This window comes from Aquarana catesbeiana, linkage group LG07 (assembly GCF_042186555.1).
Source record: "Aquarana catesbeiana isolate 2022-GZ linkage group LG07, ASM4218655v1, whole genome shotgun sequence".
In the NCBI taxonomy this organism is placed as follows: Eukaryota; Metazoa; Chordata; class Amphibia; order Anura; family Ranidae; genus Aquarana; species Aquarana catesbeiana.
In genome coordinates, this window is record NC_133330.1 from 281,812,626 (window position 1) to 281,832,405 (window position 19,780).

The 19,780-nt window shown below is 45.0% G+C and overlaps 1 protein-coding gene across 1 annotated transcript in view; it reads left to right on the forward strand.

Annotated features, from left to right (window-relative positions):
* Window positions 1-6,164: 6,164 nt before the first annotated feature.
* ASTN1 (astrotactin 1) overlaps window positions 6,165-19,780 on the forward strand; it is an 843,969-nt gene continuing 830,353 nt past the window's right edge. The window contains exon 1 of the mRNA XM_073592047.1: window positions 6,165-7,399. Coding sequence (XP_073448148.1) covers window positions 7,123-7,399 — 277 coding nt within the window. The 5' untranslated portion in view covers window positions 6,165-7,122. The remainder of the gene's footprint in view (window positions 7,400-19,780) is intronic.

The following is a 19,780-nucleotide window of genomic DNA, read 5'->3' on the forward strand; positions in this document are numbered from 1 at the left end:
AGGCCAAAAGACATTACGAGATACTCATAATGGCCTGTTCTGGTATTAAATGCAGTTTTCCACTCATCGCCCTCCTTAATCTTCACGAGATTGTAAGCCCCTCTGCGATCAAGCTTAGTGAAAACCGTTGCTCTCTTGAGGCGGTCAAATAACTCTGTAATCAACGGGATCGGGTAGGCATTCTTAATTGTGAAACAATTGAGACCCCCTATAATCAATAGGAGGTTCACCGCTCCTCTTCTTCACAAAGAAGAAACCAGCACCAGCAGAAGATGAGGATTTGCGGATGAAACCCAGAGAAAGTGCGTCTGCAACATACTTCTCCATGGCTTTATCCTCCAAGACCGACAAAGGGTAAACCCGGCCACGAGGGGGAGTGGCACCAGGTTGAAGGTCAATTGCACAATCATACAGCCGGTGTGGAGGCAAACTACCAGCTTGACCTTTGTCAAAGACATCGCTAAAATCACGGTACTCCTCTGGCAGGGAGGAGTGTGAAGAGGTACGCAGGATCTTGGCTACCTTCCAGAAGCATGTTTCACTGCATTGTGGTGACAAGGAGAGAACCTCAGCATGGAGCCAATCAAAAGTGGGGTTGTGCCTCTGTAACCAAGGATAACCAATAACCAGTGGAAACTTAGGAGAGGAAATCACTTGGAATTGGATTATCTCATGGTGAAGAGCCCCTACGGCCATGGACAATGGAACCGTCTCATGAGTCACCTGTTCAGGCTGTAGAGGTCTCCCATCAAGAGCCTCAATGGCAAGTGGAGTGTCATGCAGCTGCAGCGGAATCGAGTGCTTTGATACAAAGGCAGCATCAATGAACAGGCCTGCAGCCCCAGAGTCGATTAGAGCCTGTATCTCGATAGACGACTTAGCCCAAGAAAGGGTGACCGAAACCAATGGCTTATCCTTCTGGATAACTGGGGACGACACACCACCTAAGGTCTGTCCATGACAGGACCTCAAGGTTCGGGTGTTTCCAGGATGGATAGGACAAGACTTCAAAAAGTGACCTGCCTGGCCACAATAAAGGCACAATCTCTCCCTCCTCCTAAAGGCTCTCTCATCCGCAGAGAGACGCGTGAAGCCCAAGTGCATGGGCTCATCTTCACTGACCGGCTTGGTACCAGGAGGCATGGGAGGTGAGGGAGGCACGGGTGGGACTGCAAAGGCGTTACTTAAAAGAAAGTCTTTCTCTGAGTCTGGAGTTAATGAGGATGGCAAATGAGATCAAGCTCTCCAGCTCAGTGGGTATATCTCGGGCTGCTATCTCATCCTTGATGGAATCCGAGAGACCATGAGAAAAAGCAGCCACGAGGGCCTCATTGTTCCAAGTAACCTCTGCTGCCAGAGTACTGAACTCAATGGCGTAGTCGGCAACAGTTCTCGTACTCTGTTTGATGGACATGAGGCACTTGGCAGCAGAAGCGGAGCGTTCGGAAACATCAAATACCCTTTTAAAGGAGGCCACAAACTCTGGGTAACTCAAGACAACAGGTTTTTGCATCTCCCATAGAGGGTTAGCCCAGGCCAAGGGTCTCTCAAAAAGCGAAGATATCAGGAACCCTACTTTGCTTCTGTCCATGGGAAACGCCTGGGGCAGCATCTCAAAGTATATGTCAACTTGGTAGAGAAACCCTCTGCATTGAACTGGATCGCCCCAAATCGCTGGGGAAGCGGGGCGGAACCAGACATACCTCTTATAGAGGTAATATTTAAGGCGGGTGCCTGCACAGAGACTGGTGCAGCAGCAGGGACGTCCTGCAACCATAGTGGGGGATTCCAGGTGAGCCGTGCGACTCAGGAGCATTTGTAACGCCATGGCAAACTGATCGATGTGGTGATCTTGCTCATCCAATCTGGAAAAAATATTACCAACAAGTGGATTGTCTGTATCTTCTGAATTCATGGCCTTCGCCTACTGCCAGAAACCATGAACCAGACAGAGACAGAAGTACAGTAAAATCACACTTGTTTAATAATAAAAATAAAAAGGTAAATAGAGTAAGCGTAGTCAAAGCATAGCCAGAGTCCAGTAACCGGATTGGGTAGTCAGCCAAGCCAGAGCTCAGTAACCAGATCAGGTAATCAGCCAAGCCAGAGTTCAGTAACCAGATCGGGTAATCAGCCAGGCCAGAAGTCAGGGATCCAAGTAGAGGAACAGCAAGCAGGATAAGGAGCCAGAAGGGATATCAGCAAAGCCAGTCTTTAAACAGGAACGCAGGAGATGGTTTCTTGTGATGTGACCAAGGCGAAGGCAGGAATGAAGTGAGCTGGAGATCTTTAAGTAGGTGGGACTGACGAGCAGATCCTCAACAGCTGGTTAACTGTGGAGAGAGATGAGAGCTGGCAATTAGCTGACAGCTGAGCGGCCAGCTCAGAGAAGGAAGGGCTGAGCCAGCCCTGACAACAATACTAAAGAAATTACACTTTACCACAATATAAAGTAGTGAGTGTACAGCTTGTATAACAGTGTGAATTTGCTGTCCCCTCAAAATAATTCAACACACAGGCATGTCTAAACTGCTGGCAACAAAAGTGAGTACACCCCTAAGTGAAAATGTCCAAATTGGGCCCAATTAGCCATTTTCCCTCCCCGGTGTCATGTGACTCGTTAGTGTAATGGGGAGCAGGTGTGTTAAATTTGTTGTTATCGCTCTGACTCTATCATACTGGTCACCGGAAGTGCAACATGGCACCTCATGGCAAAGAACTCTCTGAGGATCTGAAAAAAAGAATTGTTTCTCTACATAAAGATGGCCTAGGCTATAAGAAGATTGCCAAGACCCAGAAACTGAACTGCAGCACGGTGACCAAGACCATACAGTGGCTTAACAGGACAGGTTCTTCTCAAAACAGGCTTCACCATGGTCAAATTGGAGGACTCTCAAATTGGGATACCTGGTCTCAACCAAGACCCAGAAACTGAACTGCAGCACGGTGACCAAGACCATACAGTGGCTTAACAGGACAGGTTCTTCTCAAAACAGGCTTCACCATGGTCAACCAAAGAACTTGAGTGCATGTACTCAGCGTCATATCCAGAGGTTGTTTCTTTTGGGAAATAAACGTATGAGTGCTGCCAGCATTGCTGCAGAGGTTGAAGGGGTCAACCTGTCAGTGCTAAGACCAAATTGGTCTGCATAGCTGTCATCCCAGAAGGAAGTCTCTTTTAACCGCCTGCCGACCGCTGGCCGTCAATTGACGGCCAGGCGGCGCAGCTCTCGTTGCGGGCGGACGTCATATGACGTCCTCGCTTTCTTAGGCCACCAGGGGGCGCGCGCGCGCTGCCGCCGGCGATCGCGAGCGCGTGCTGTGTCACTAAGCACCCGGTGCGCGTGCCCAGCGGCCGCGATGGCCGCCGGGCACCCGCGATTACCGGTAACACAGCAGGACCATGGATCTGTGTATGTAAACACACAGATCCACGGTCCTGTCAGAGGAGAGGAGACCGATGGTGTGTTCCCAGTACAGGGGAACACCGATCGGTCTCCTCCCCTAGTGAGTCCCCACCCCCTACAGTTAGAATCACTCCCCTAGCAACACAGTTAACCCCTCCATCACCACCCAGTGTTAACCCCTTCACTGCCTGTCACATTTATACAGTAATCAATGCATTTTTATAGCACGGATCGCTGTATAAATGTGAATGGTCCCAAATATGTGTCAAAAGTGTCCGATGTGTCCGCCTCAATATCGCAGTCACAATAAAAATCGCAGATCGCCGCCATTACTAGTAAAAAAATTAAAAAAAATTAAAATGTTATAAAACTATCCCCTATTTGGTAGACACTATAACTTTTGCGCAAACCAATCTATATACGCTTATTGTGATTTTTTTTTTACCAAAAATATGTACAAGAATACATATCGGCCTAAACTGAGAAAAAATTAGTTTTAAAGAAAAAAAAATTGGATATTTATTATAGCAAAAGGTAAAAATTATTGTGTTTTTTTTAAAACTTGTCACTCTTCTTTTGTTTATAGCGCAAAAAATAAAAACCGCAGAGGTGATCAAATACCACTAAAAGAAACCTCTATTTGTGGGGAAAAAATTATAACAATTTCATTTGGGTCGAGTGTTGTATGACCGCGAAATTGTCATTCAAATTGCGATAGTGCTGAAAGCTGAAAAATGGCTTGGGCAGGAAGGGGGCGAAAATGCACAGTATTGAGGTGGTTAAAGATGATGCACAAGAGAGCCAGCAAACAGTTTGCTGAAGACAAGCAGACTAAGGACATGGATTACTGGAACCATGTCCTGTGGTCTGATGACACCAAGATAAAATATTTGGTTCAGATGGTGTCAAGCGTGTGTGGTGGCAACCAGGTGAGGAGAACAAAGACAAGTGTGTCCTGCCTACAGTCAAGCATGGTGGTGGGAGTGTCACAGTCTGGGGTTGCATGCCACTCCATGCCCAAGAGGGTTAAAACAGTGCTGGAAAATAATGATGGCCACACAAAATATTGACACTTTGGGCCCAATTTGGGCATTTTCACTTAGGGGCGTACTCACTTTTGTTGCCAGCGGTTTAGACATTAATGGCTGTGTGTTAAGTTATTTTAAAGTGGTTGTAAACCCTTTTAATCCACTTTTTACTACAGGTAAGCCTGTAATAAGGCTTACCTGTAGCTACCGTGGCCACACTGCTCCCGGAGTTATTTCCGTACAGGTTTAGGAGATTTCCCCTGTATCAGCATGTGCCGACATCATCGGCATATGCGCACTGAAGCAACGGCTCGTTCATGCCGTTACTTCAGCTGACGTGCCATTACCGGCGGCTCCCGCACATGGAGTGATGTCATCGTGGCTCCGGCCAATCACAGCGCTGGAGCCCGCAATACCGGGAAATAACTCCGGGAGCAGTGTGGCCGGCCGGAGTAGTGTGCGGGAACTACAGCGGGGGCTTCGATCTAAGGTGAGTATTTCGTAATGAGCTAGTATGCTATGCATACTAGCTCATTATGCCTTTGTCTGCAGGTTTTTTTTTGTTTGTGGGTTTACAACCACTTTCAGGGCTCAGCAAATTTACACTGTTATACAGGCTGTACACTCACTACTTTACATTGTAGCAAAGTGTCATTTCTTCAGTGTTGTCACATGAAAAGATATAATAAAATATTTACAAAAATGTGAGGGGTGTACTCACTTTTGTGAGATACTGTATATCCAAAACTGATTTAGAGGGACTTACTGGGTCTTGCAGAGGAGGAAGATTAAAAACAGCGGTGTTTTATGACAATAAAAACACTGCTGGTTTTGATCTTCCTCCTCTGCAAGACCCAGGAGTCCCACTGAGGGCCGGTTCACACTAGATGCAAATTCGCTGTAAATCTTAATCACAACCTGTTTGTGCGAACTGATTGCTGAGTGTATTTTAAGTTAAAGACACCCCGCAATCAGTTTGCAAAATGCACATAATATACTATAATTTTATATATACATATTTTATATATATGCACATACACACAAACATTATCATTTTATATACGTGTGTGTGAGATACAGAATATATATATATATATATATATATATATATATATATATATATATATATATATATATATATATATATATATATATATATATATATATGATTTGTAAAGCGCTGTGCAAACTGTTGGCACTTTATAAATCCTGTATAATATTAATGATAATAATTTTAATAATATGTATATATATTTTAATATCTAACAATGGTACATTTATGGCTCTATTTATCAATATTTTCAATCAAGATTCACACATTTTTCACATGTTTAAATTAAAAATGTGTGACTCATAGGGAAAAAGTTGTGTGAATCTTGGGTAAAACAAAAAAAAAAAAAGACCCCTTGGTATCTGATTATAGGTAAGATATAATATTTCTCATACATAATAAATGTATTTTTAGTTACCGATCAAATGATAAACATGTTTCAAATGATAAACATGTTTGTGTGTAATATGTATAGAGCCTCCACTGTTTTTTAGTAATCTTGAATAAACTGGCAATGATGGCAGGTGACACCAGCCTCCAAGAGAGACTTAGTGAGGTGACACGAGTAGTCTGGGGACCACAGTAAACTTCAGTGTTCTGTTCACCTCCATTGGCAGGGAACCACCGAGCATCATCCATTCTCCTCTGTGCATCCGGCCAAATAATTTGAATTCAGCAGCCCTTAGCAGGATTATTCTGCATTTAGAGTGACTCCATCCATCCATCCCTCCCTCTCCCACATCCATCCCCTCCTTCCTGCTCTCTCTTCTATCTCATCCTCCTTTCATCTTCCTCCAATCCCCACTGCCTACAGACAAAAGAAATCACAGCCAGGCTCAGGGTCCTTGGTTGCACTGAGCCGACTCTTGTTGCTGTGCCCTGGGAAATAAACAAGGGCTTTTCTTCCCTCACCCCGTCCAGAGAGAAAGAGAGAGAGAGAGTCGGGGATCTAGGAAGAAAAGGCACAGGCAGGGAGGGAGGGTAGGACCAGGGAGAGGAGGGAAGAAATAGAGAGCAAGACAGATGGGCAGAGGTGATAGGCAGATGTGGCTTAGGATGTCTTGCTGTGTATCTCTATGTAGGTGCAGTGAGGAGTTAAAGGCAGATGCTTTGGACATTAATGAGCTCTGAGGGAATTTCTGCAGTGTGAGGGGGTTACACAAGCTGTCAGGTAGGAAAGGGAAATGAGTGTGTGTCGGTGTCTGCAGTAAAGGGTTGTAGCATTGTATTGTGCGTCCTCTCTGGAAATCCAACGTGCATGTGTCTAAGCCAAGGCAATGATGAATAATGTGATAGCTTTGCACTTGCTGACACCGAGGCACATAGCAAGTGTTGTTATTGTATATTGAGTGTCATTGTGGTGATGAATTCCTGACAGGTAGGATGAGAAGAGTCAGCTCATCTGCAAAGTAGGAGGACTAGGCAGGCACGCATGTGTGCATGGACAGCTTAGCACTCTTGCCACCTCTAGGCTTTTTTTATTTTTTTATTGGTGGACTCTGGCTTCATGTGCATTTGCATCCAGCGTAGGGGAAGCGTGCATTACATGTGATAGGTAGACCGTGCGTGTGTGCAGTTACTAAAGGCTCTGTGTGCCTGCAGCTAGGAGACAGGAGGAAGTATTAGAAGACTAAAGATGGCTCCTGCCGGTGCTTTCTGGGTGCTGCTGCTGGCCGGTTCCCAGCTCCTATTAAGAAGTGGAGGAGAAGAGGATTCGTCCAGGGAGCAGGAGTGCAAGATGAAGAGCATCACCGTCTCGGCTCTTCCCTTCCTCCGAGAGAACGACCTCAGCATCATGCACAGCCCCTCTGCCTCCGAGCCCAAGCTCCTCTTCTCCGTCCGGAACGACTTCCCGGGGGAGATTGCGGTTGCTGATGATCTGGAGAATACAGAGCTGCCTTACTTTGTGCTGGGTAAGTGTGTAACCTGCATCCTTTCACCCTTCGCATCATCCCGGGCTGTGTGTCGCAGGGAAGCTGTGCTAATAAACACAACACAAACACACATTTCTGCAGATGCTCGACCAGGCCCTGCAGGATGATGAAAGTAAATATATATATACGTTGCCTCTTTGATCTGGCATTTCCAAATCTGTAAAAGACAACTCCACTTTTGAGTAGCAAGAAAGGAGGTGTGTGGAGTGCATAAGCTACACTCACTTCTGTATTCTTGACACTCCAGTCTGTTGTTTATATGTCTTGGTGGGATGTACCTTCTAGACTCATGACCGATTTACATATCTGCAGGACTGTTGGCCAAAATTGGGCCTGTATGTTTATAGTCAAGTCTTAAAAAAATGTGCAAAGGCCAGTGATCTTTAGTAACCAATTAAATCTCAGCATTCTTTAACCATATTAGTATAAAAGATCAAATCTGATTGGTTACATTAGGTTGTTGCACTTTGTACATAGCTGTACTTAGTACTGTCCTATTAAATGGACCTACTCGTGGAGATTTGTGAGCCCTGCCCTCATAACTATACACCACAATTCAAAAGTGGCAGATCTGAAACATTAAAGTACAGTAAGTGCAGTTTTCATGCTCCATTCAGTTTACCCTGTCCCATTGATCCCCACTGATTTTTAAAGCGGAGAAGCCCTTTAAATTCCAGTGGAAAGTCCTCATCTCTGTTGGGAGCCTGTGTCCTGCATCTACTCTCATTTTAAAACTGTTTTTGGTTACAGCAAATTGTAATTATCTTCTTAATCAGTTGTATGCTGTTGAATCTGTATATGAGCACTGTGTGCACTTCAGAGATGAAAAGCGCATCTGCCTTAGTTCTGTGCTCCAGATTTGGCCAGAGGCGTGCTTGTTAAATTGGGTCGATTGATGTGTGAAGTTGGTCCAGCGGCCAAAGAGAAAAATGTCCACTTAAGATCATTGCAGATCTCATCCCAGAACTGTCCTCTGCAAATGTAATGATAACAGGCTGAAGGTTACATAGAGGATTTTACCCTTGGTGAAGAAAACATTGACTAAGTGATAAGTATCTTACTTTGTGTCACACAAGGCTACTAATGCATTCCCTTTCCACTATCAGGATCAGAGGCTTCAGGCACTGAGGACATAGGACAGATATCTTACTCATTCATGGTGGATCACTCACTTACCATTCCGGTGTAACTTTCTAGAATCCTATGAGAGGTGAGGTTCAAATACATCATGAGTAGTTTAGGTGAATGTACATTGTGAAGCATTGCAAGTCTTAAATTAGCCAGTACGTGTGCTGGTTATCATCAGTGGTAGGTTAATTTAGATCTAGGCTGCTGGTAATCACAAAGGCCTAAAGTTATTTGCTTGTGTATTTAGTGACCAGGATGCATTATAGGATTGTTCAAGTTTGTAGTTCTCAAATATTGCTTTGATTGTTCCCAGAACAACAGGGCGGTTGTCAGCTATGTTGACCACCTACGTCTAACTGTGGATTGACAAATCTGCTACAGGTTGAACTGAGCCCAGTTTGGAATGAGAAACATGTCTGTATGTTCCTTCAGTACACAAAGAGTACATGGAATCAGGAAACCAGGGGCTCCTTTTTAAGGGATTTGGTCTTTAACTTGCACTGGTGGATTCCAAATCCTGGTTTATGGCCTCTAGTCCGAGTCCTGTCAGATAATGATTAGTGGTTATTGACATGGTATGCAAATGGTTAGGTTTTTGGGTAGTGGGAGGCAAACTTGGACAGTAGGTTTTAGAGGAACAGTTGATTGGCTTGGTTGGAACTTTTTGGTGGGCCCCACACTCATGTTAGCACCAGGGATTGGTTTAATTGTTCTTCCACCGCTTTCCATTACTAAAAGAACATGCATACTTAGGCAATATGAGTGTGCACATATAGTACATCATGTTTTGATGTACAGATTATGTCCACATGTCTAATGTCTATGGCTAACATTAAATCAGTTCACTATTTCAACTATAGAGGAAGTCTGTAGGCTCAAATCTAACACTGTGTTGCTCCCAGGGTTTCGAACAATGAGGTTTCCTTCCAAACTTTCTCACTCTGTCCCCCACTTTTATGGCATTTTTTCTCTCTCTTTGGTCACAACCAGAGGAGACTCATTCTATCCACTGTGTACAAATAAATAAAATCTATCACAAAAATATATGAAGACTATAGAAAATACTAGTTGCTTGGCCACCATACTGATCTTATTACTTTATGACACAGGTCTGCATATAAGAAAAAAAAAATATCTAAGCCAGAGGATCAGCATAACCGTCTGGCATTTAGCAATAGCAGGCCCATATTTCCCCCAAGACAGTATTTTAATGACAACATTTTTGAAACACAGTCAGAATAAGACTCACCTGGCGGCATCAGGTATCCTATGAACCTTTGAATTCAAGTGGTAGGTTTTTGCCTTGGACTTCCCAAGAATGATGAGATCAGATGTCAGGGGTTTATACTTCAGTTTTGGGTGGAATGCCTATTTAAAGAAAAACTCTCACTTCACGTTTTTTAGTGTTCTGTCACCCATGCAACAAAGTACTTGTAAAACTTTGTCCCTATGTGCTTTGTAAGCCTAGCAACGAGGATAGAAAGCCCCCCCTCCTCCCCTGTCCATCGAACAATGTAGCTAACAAGGAGATGGCTGCTTCAAACCTGGTACTTGTCTTGGATCAATGCACTTGCCCAAAAAATGCTGTGGCATGAGGAATGCAGAGGGACGGGAGGCTGACGTGCCCCTTCCCTCTGCATTCCACTTGAAACTGCTTATCTTGGGCATGTGCTTGGAGAAAAGACAAGTGCCACATTTCAAGCAGCCATTTCTTTGCTAGCCACGTTGTGGGATGTCATGGTGTGAAGGGGAGCGCTCTGTCTGGCCTTGTGTAGCTATTAGAAAGTACGTAGACAAAGTACTGCAAGAACGCTGAAGAAAAAAATTAAATGAGAGTTGTTTTTTTATAAGAGAGGTATGGCCAAAGATATGTTGACCATACTTCTCCTATGGGTTACAGTATTGCACTTACTTGTGCTCTTCTGTGACCCAGAATCAGCCAACAGCAGAGCGAAGCCCACTGTCGGCTGACGTCACAGAGCCACTCTATACTTTGGTCAGGATCCTGCCAGATCTACAGCTGGCTCAGCCTCTCAGCATGCCACTGAGAGCCTGAGCCAGCTGCTCCTGCTCCTCCCCAGCCTGGTGCTCCAGTGAGCACTGAAGAGGCTGAGCAGAAAGCAGTGACTGACACTGCTCTCTGCTCAGAGCTGACTGAGACCTGAGCAATCAGTGGTTGTGTGGTTGCTCAGTTCTTGATCTTATAGCCGGCAGGGGACAGCTGCAGCAGAACAATGATGCTGCAGCAGGGGGGTGAGTATGTTTGTGTTTTGTTTTTTTTATATTCCCACACTTCTCCTTTGCATGATTAAATGAATCAATAAAAACTAGCTAAAAAGTGCTGTTTAAAATTGATCTGTGCTTTGTTATAAATGAATCAATAAAAACTTGCTAAAAAGTGCTGTTTAAAATTAATCTGTGCTTTGTTCAAGTAAGGTGAAGGAACAGGTTCACTTTAATGCAGACCTTCCCAGCAGCACTTACTTTCTTTCCTTTGAGCCACATGTTTTTCTATACATGGAAGTACAGGGCATTTCCTTTGATTTTTATTGCTAAATGGTGTGAAGGAGGAAGGTAGATACAGTGTGTGCAGCCAAGCTTGCGGAGAAAGGTTTAAAGGAAATCTGTTGCTTTACACTTTTTGACGTTTAATATGTTTTGACTGCTTTCCTTTCTTAAAAGTTCAACCCACTTAATACCAGAACTTCTTTCTTTAGTTGCTTTCTTTAATTTTACAGTGCTGACATCTGAGTTTTGGCATGTACAGCTGCCATGGCCAATAAGTGGGGTCCCCATTGTGTTTTTTAATTTACTTCGTAGTATGAGATTAAGAAACAAAGTAGGAATGAGAAGAGGCCAGTGGGTGACTCTGCCCATCAAGCTTAATCTGTAACTGGGTGAAGTGACCATTTTTCATAGACACAGGCCTTCTTCATCTCTCTGCTGCCCACTGCACTAGTTGCTAGACTTGCCTGCCGCCTGGATCTAGCAACCAGTGACGTCACGTCATGAGGCCGAGGCGAGGCCCCAGAATTCAGAGCGAAGGAGGAACTTCTTCCTCTTTTGTGCCTGGTCAATTTTGGCTCCACCCACCTCCTCCATCTTCTCCAGGCAGCGCGGCTCAGAGCCTGAGGGAAGCAAGGGAGCAAGCCTGAAGAGCTGAGTGTGAGCTGTCCACCTGCACAAGCACCTGCCTGAGGCAGCCTGTGTCCATGTTCTGAGCTAACATCACTACTTGGATAATTGCGGTAAAGGTGTTACATTTATTATTTCATGATAGATATGTGGGAGATATCATTGCTAACCTTCTAAAAATTCTCTTTACATGGCTGTAATGCTGACCCGTGGGTCTAAATGCTTTCTAAGTCAGAGCCTGAATGCAAATCAGAAAAGTTTAAGGAAAGTTAAAAATTCTTATCTGCATACCTCCTCTGGATTAACGAATATTAATATTGGAAAAACAGAGCCATGGTGGTGGCATTTTCAGAAAGAAAAGTCAGTAGTGGAAACCTCTGTAAACATAAAAACAGATTAGAAATTGGTAATCGGACAATGGCAGCTTGATCCTTCTATTAAATAAGTTGTAAAGTCTTGAGGTTTTCCACCTTAATGCATTATGCATTAAGGTGAAAAACCTTCTGTGGTGCAGCTGCCCCCCAGAGCCCCCCTTTTACTTACCTGAACCCGATCTTTTCAGTGACGAGAATGAGCCCAGAAGCTCCAGCCGCTGTCTCGGGTCCTCATTGGATAGATTAATAGCAGCGGGCTCCCGCTGCTATCAATGAAATCCAGTGACACAGGAGCCGGGGGTAGGGGCCGAGTTCTGCTGTCTGTGTCAATGGATGCAGCAGCGGGACTCAGAAGCACGCCCCCATGAGTGGCCCCATGAAAATCGGCACTCCAGGGGGGCACCTGATGCGGACGAGGAGCCAGGAGTACCGCTGAGGGACACTAGAAAAGGGGGATCAGGGCTGCTCTGTGCAAAACCCTTGCACAGAGGAAGTAAGTATATAACATGTTTGTTATTTTTAAAGAAAAAAAACGAACCTTTACAATCACTTTAAGCTTTTGCATCAGGTTTCTCAAACCTTTGCATGCCTGTGCTTTATGTTACAGAGACCAAGCCCCTCCCCTTTGTCGAAAGGGGGCGGGGCATGTGTGACCTTAAAATGACGCCCGCCCCTGAAAAAAGTTCTGCGGACGCCCATGGCCTTTTTAATAATGTAATGCAAATTTAAGTGATACAAGTCTTGCACTTGTGCAAACTGCAGGAACTCATAGCCACTGGTCAAATATCAAAAATCTACAGTTAAATGACAGGGGTTGATTGTTTGTTATGGGTTACTGCAATTTACACATACGTGGGACATTTTACACCACCCTATTAGACAACAATAAATGAAGGCTTGAGCTAGGATAGTTGAAGGGGTGATGGTGAGGAAGGAGCAGAGCCCTGAGACATGTCAGTGACCTCCACTCTTTTGATTTAAAAGTCCTCCCTGTTGACCAAGCCAGAGATAGTCAAGAGGCAAGAAGGACATTTATGCTTGCAGAACAGGAATTGTACTGGTCTGCTTACTATATGTAGCACTAACTCTCGGTGGAGCTGCTCGTTTAAAGCGGGCTGTTACCTTCACTCTCGATACCTCTGTTTCACCGGCACCGGGTCTAGGGTCCCGTTGAGTTTACCTCTGGACGATATAAGCACCAAACACTTGAGTATATTTTCCAATACTTTAATGAACCAGTAATAAAGGAAGTAGCAGGAATGAGGCAGAAGGAAAGTTGCAGGGAAGCTCAAATACCTTTCCTTAGTATTCTTTAGAACATTCTTTGGAATTGAACACTTGTAGTTGAATGCACTCCCCTTGTGGGATTCAATCTTTGCCCGCCTGGATAGGCCTCTCTCACTTGCCTAGCAGCCAGTACGTAGCACAAACAAAAGTCTCTGCCACAGACTTGTTTGGAATAAAACCCATACGATCCTCTGCCACAGGATGTATTGGTTTGTGGTGAATGTCAGACACAGTACTTGAACCTTTAAGCCAATCCGGCAGTACTATGCAGTAAGATTACTTCAGGATACGTCCTCCAACCAAGTCACCAGGCCCCTCTCCAGACCAGCACTCTGCATGATCCTTCCATGACGGGTCCTCCCCTGGGATCTCCTCGGCTGTCCAGCTTCTTCACTTAGGATAGACAGCTCAGGACCATTCTTCTGCTGCTGTGGTAGGCCCCAGACAGGCTTCTGGGCCCACCCACACGCCGCAGCGACGTGGGCCTCCGGAACGGAGGACCACGAGGTGGTACTCTTAACACATACCTGTCGGCCAGGAGGGCCAGCAGGTGGCTGAAAACGAACCCCTAAACATGGCGTCTGTCCCATAAGTACCCTCTCCCAGAATGCAACTCGGAGGACCACCTCCACCTAGTTATCTCCGGGACAGAGGAGCACTCATACGCTTCAACACGTTGCCTTTCCAACACCAGCCAATGGTGACAACGACACCCACCGGCACAGTGTGAAACTACACACAACTCAGCCAAGCTGGAACAGAGGCAAATCTAACTTCACCTAACAAGTAACCCACAAGATTTACCTATCAGCGGTAGATTAAAAATCTACCAGCGCTACATATATAAGTCTAATTCTCTGTAAAAGATAAAATATGTTATTAGTCTGCTTTCTCTTTGTAACTTGTAAATACAGAGGTAGTCTATAAAAACTAAGGAAAGGAAAATATGAATTAGAAAGCAGCCACAACCTTAGCAGAAAGTCCTGTTCCCTGCCAACATGCTGCAGACTGTAGAGAAGGACCCTTGCTCTCTGTATGCAAGCAGTTGTCTTTCTTCAAAGGTTCAACAAGCCCCCTGCTAAGACAAACCTATATTTCTGCAAAGCTTATGCTCTCTGCTAAATTGCAGAGAACTGACTCAGCACAGGATGCGCTAGATCACAGCAGAGAGACCACTGCTTCACATAGAGAACAAGGATCCTTCTTTACAAGCATGCTAGCAGGTCACAGGCTTTTCTAGGAAGTTCAATTGGGCTTTAAATATATAAATGATCCCTATTGCAAAATTTAGTAGAAAGAGGACTAACAATATCTAAGAGAAATTACATTGTTTATTGATCCAGGGAGTAACCTCATTGTTTTTTGGGGATCAGGAAGGAATTTTTCCCCTGTTAGAGCTGGACAATGTCTTATAAAGTTTATCTTATTTTCCTCTGAATAAGTTGCTGTTTTTTTCATTTTTGGCTCAATATTAAAAACTTGTAACTTTTTTTCAACCCAACTATATTATTATGCTGGTAGACAATACAGAGATATTTCAAATAAATGTGCTACTTTGAATGAGCTCTTCAGACGTTTAGGCCACCTGTTTCATAGTAACATTCACAAAGAAGGTTTGTTAGCAAAGTATGACTTTGTTTCTGATTGGTTTGAACCTAGACTTATGCTGCGTACACACATCGGATTTTCTGACGGGAAATGTTGGATGTGAGCTTGTTGGTGGTAAGACCGTGTATATGCTCCATCGGACATTTGTTGGCGGACTTTCCGCCAACAAATTTTAGCTAGCAGGTTCTCAAATTTTCCGTCAACAAATGTTTCTTTCAGACTTTCCGATCGTGTGTACACAAGTCCGTTGCACAAAAGTCCACGCATGCTCGGAATCAAGTACAAGCCAGAAGCGCTCGGTCTTGTAAAACTAGCGTTCGTAATAGAGATATCACGTACGTCTTGTACGTCACTACGTCTGTAATTGTTGGCCAACATTTGTGTGACCGTGTGTATGCAAGACAAGTTGGAGCCAACACCCTTCAAACAAAAATCCGTGGTTTTGTTGTTGGAAAGTCTGATTGTGTGTACGGGGCAATACAGTATAATAAAACTAGGAGAAGATTCCATTCTGTGATTGTGAGAGTTAGTTGGTGTGATGTAGTCATTGATTTGCTATGACCTAACCTAGTACATCTCAATTTTGTAGCCTGAGATAAACTCGGCACTGTTAGGGTTTGAGTCACCAACGCAAAGAATAAAGCACAGTGATTGCTTGAGAAATGTATTCAACTTTGAGCCCACTTGAAATTGCTATATCTGTAATAGGTGGATGCTGGCAAGCTTGGTTCTCATATCTACACCATCCCAGCATTCAGTTGTAAGCACTGTTGACCCAAGCAGGACACCTTCCTCTTTCTTTCTTTACCAATGCAACCTGCACTAAGGCTGCATTCAGACTGTTGTGGCGTGTTAATGTGTGTTGCGTTATGGCCACGCATTACAACACATTGATGGTTCACCACTCTGCATTATGGTGTGCTCATAAGCATGCGCTTTGTTGTGTGTTGGGGAACCAATAAAAACAAATGGCACCCTATTGCATCACACTTAAAGTGGAACTAAATCCATCAATCTAACAGTTTAAATAAAAACAGCTACATTCTCGCCATGCCAGGAATGCGAACTGTCATATTTGTTTGTGCTCTCAACCAAACTGTCAAACCAACCAATGATTAGTGTCATAACTGATCACATTTAGAGCATCATGGCAGTTGTGGATCAAGCAAAGGCTAAGATGATAGCTTCCTTGGCTGAAAAGGATAGGAGGGTTTAGTTCCGCTTTAAGCTGCCCATACACAATTTAATTTTGAAAAATTGTACGAAATTCTGAAAAATCAATTGTCAGAGCATTGAACTATGCCGTCATTGAGTCAACTAATTTTGTTTTAAGGCCCCTAATTTTTTTCCACATCTGCTACTAGAATGTATTCCCAGACATATTAAACAGGTTTCTTTTATTACTTAGGAAATCATTGAAAAGGAAAGCAAAATTAATTTAAATTTACAATTATATTGCATACCGTATGTGCAGCACTCAATGGTGTTGTAGTGGATAAACTGTCTCTGTTTTTTATTCTCTCTTCTCTCCCTCTCTCTCTCAAATTCAATTCAAATTCAAATGAGATTTATTGGCAGGACCAAATACATTTTAGCATTGCCAAAGCAGCTGAGTTTGTATGGGAAGGGGGAGGGGGGTAATGGGTACTAAAAAAGGGGGAAGGGGGAAGGGGGGATGGTTAATATAAAGGGGAATGAGGGTGACTCCTCTCTCTTTTCTTCTCTTCTCTTTCTTTCTCTCTCCCTCTTTCACACTCCTTTCTCTTTCCTTTCCCTCTCTCTCTCTTCTCTCCCTCTCTCCCCTCTCTGTCTCTCTCTCTCCCTCCCACACACACACACACTTCTCGCTCTCTCTAATTTCTCTCTCTCTCTCTTCCCCCATCTCTCCTTTCCTTCTCTCTCTCCCTCTCTTCTTTGCTCCCTCTCTCTTCCTCTTTCTCCCCCCCTCCCTTCTCTCCATCTCTCTCTTCTCCCTCTCTGCCCCCTTTTTCTCTTCCTCTCCCTCTTTCCCCCCTCTCTCTCTCTCTCTATTCTTTATCTCCCTCTCTTCTCTCTCCCCTCCATCTCTCTCTCTCTCTCTCTTTCTCTCCATATCTCCCCCATCTCTCCCCCCCTCTCCCCCCTCTCCACCCTCTTGCTCTCTCTCACTCACCCTTCTCTCCCTCTCCTCCCGCCCCCTTTCTATCTCTCCATATTCCCCCTCTCTCTCCACTCTCCCCCATCTCTCTCTCTCCCTCTCTCTCGCCCCCCCTCTCTCCCTTTCTATCTCTCCATATCTCCACCCTCTCTACTCCCCCCATCTCTCTCTCCCCTTTCTATCTCTCCATACCCCCCTCTCTCTCCACTCTCCACATCTCTCTCTCTCTCTCTCTCTCTCTCTCCCTCCCTCCCTCCCTCCCTTTCTATCTCTCCATAGCCCCCTCTCTCTCCCTTTCTATCTCCATATCTCCCCCCTCTTTCTCTCCCCCGTCGATCTCTCTCCCCCCTCTCTCCCTCACTCTTCTCTCCCTCTCTTCTCTATCCCCCTCTCTTCTCCCCCTCCTATCTCTCTCTCGCTCTCTCTTTCCTCTCTGTCTTCTCTCCTCTCTCCCTCTCATCTCTTTCTCTCTCTCCCTCCCTCTCTCTCCTTCTCTTCTCCCCTCCTCTCTCTCTCCACTCTCCCCATCTCTTTCTCTCTCTCCCTCTCTTCTCTCCCTCTCTCTCTTCTCTCCCTCTCTCTCGCTTCTCTCCATCTCTTCTCTCCGTCTCTCCCTCTCTCTTCATATCTCCCCCCTCTCTCTCTCCACTTCCCTATCTCACTTTCTCTCTCTTTCCCTCTCTCAAATTCAAATTCAAATAAGCTTTATTGGCAGGACCACATACATGTTAGCATTGCCAAAGCAGTTGAGTTTCTCTCCCTCTCTTCTCCCCTCCTCTCTCTCCACTCTCCCCATCTCTCTCTCTCTCTCCCCATCTCTCTCTCTCTCTCCCCATCTCTCTCTCTCTCCCCATCTCTCTCTCCCTCTCTTCTCTCCCTCCTCTCTCTTCTCTCCCTCCTCTCTTCTCCCCCTCTTCTCTCTCTATCTTCTCTCCCTCTTCTCTCCCTCTCTTCTCTCCCTCTTCTCTCTCCTCTCTCTATCCCCTCTCTCTCCCTCTCTTCTCACCTCCTCTCTCACCACTCCCCCATCTCTCCCCCCCTCTCTCTCTCCCCCTCTCTTCTCCCTGTCTCCACCCTCTTTACCTCTCACTCACTCTTCTCTCCCTCTCTTCTCTCTCTCTTCTCTCCCCCTCTCTCTCTTTTCTCTCTCTCTCTCTCCCCCTCTCTCTCCCTCACTCTTCTCTCCTTCTCTTCTCTCTCCCCCTCTCCACCCTCTCGCTCTCTCTCACTCACTCTTCTCTCCCTCTCTTCCCCTTTCTTCTCCCTCCCTATCTCTCTTTCTCCTCTGTCTTCTCTCCTCTCTTCCTATCCTCTCTCTCTCTCTCTTCTCTTTCTCTTCCCCCCTCTCTCTTCTCTTCCCCTTCTCTCCCTCCCCCATCTCCCTCTTCTCTCGCTCTCTCTCACTCTCTCTTCTTCTCTTCTCTCACTCTCTCCTCTCCCTCTCTTCTTTCTTCTCTATCTCTTTTCTCTCTTTCTCCCCCTCTCCCTCTCTCTCCCTCACTCTTCTCTCCCTCTCTTCCCCTCTCTTCTCCCCTTTTTCACCCTCTCGCTCTCTCTCACTCACTCTTCTCTCCCTCTCTTCTCCCCCCTCCTTTCTCTGTCCTCTCTCCCTCTCTCTTCTCCCCCTCTCCCCCTTCTCTCTTCTCTCCCTCTTTCCCTCTTCTCTCCCTCTCTTCTCTCTCTCCCTTTCTATCCCCCCCTCTCTCTGCACTCCCCCCATCTCTCTCTCCTCTCTTTCTCTCTCTTCTTCTCTTTTCCCTCTCTTCTCTCTCTCTTCTCTCACTCTCTTTTCTCACTCTCTCCATATCTCCCCCTCTCTCTCACCACTCTCCCCCATCTTTCTCTCTTTTTTACATCTTCTCTCTCCTGTCTTCTCTCCTCTCCCCCCCCCCTCCCTCTTCTCTCTCTCCTCCCCACTCCTCTCTCTCTCTCTCTCTCTCTTACTCTGTCTCCCTTTCTATATATATATATACATATACAGTAAAGTATATACAGTTGTGCTCATAAGTTTACATACCCTGGCAGAATTTATGATTTATTGGCCTTTTTTCAGAGAATATGAATGATAACACAACAACTTTTCTTTCACTCATGGTTAGTGTTTGGCTGAAGCCATTTATTATCAATCAGCTGTGTTTACTCTTTTTAAATCATAATGGCAACAGAAACTACTAAAACTACACCGCTCCTAAAGCGCCCCTGCCCATTGAAATCAATGAGCAGTGCCGCCGAAGCATCTGCAAAGTGCCTCGGCAACGGCTTTTTGCTTTCGCTTTTAACCCTTTATTGGTCCAAAAAGCACCTCCAAAACGACGGTAAAGTGGCCACGCTGTCAGTGTGAAAGGGCTCTTAAAGTATTAAACCGAAAACCAAAAATTTATATATTACAGCTTACCAATCATTAGATATGGTGGCTACAATCGTTTTCTTTTTCAGGCTCTTTCCCTCTGTTTTCACCTGATGATCTGGGCAGCAACACATCTCCTGTATTAGAGTGCCCCCACTCTGGATGAAGGAGCACAGGGGGCACCTTTGGACAGCAGCTTTCTCCGTCTCAGGGGAGGTAGTTTTGTAATGTAGTAGCAGATTTAAATACACTAACACATTGAAGCCAAACTCCAGCTTACACTGTATAAGCAAGTACAGTAACCATTTTTTTTTTCCTTTTCGGATAATAAAAGCTGATCATTG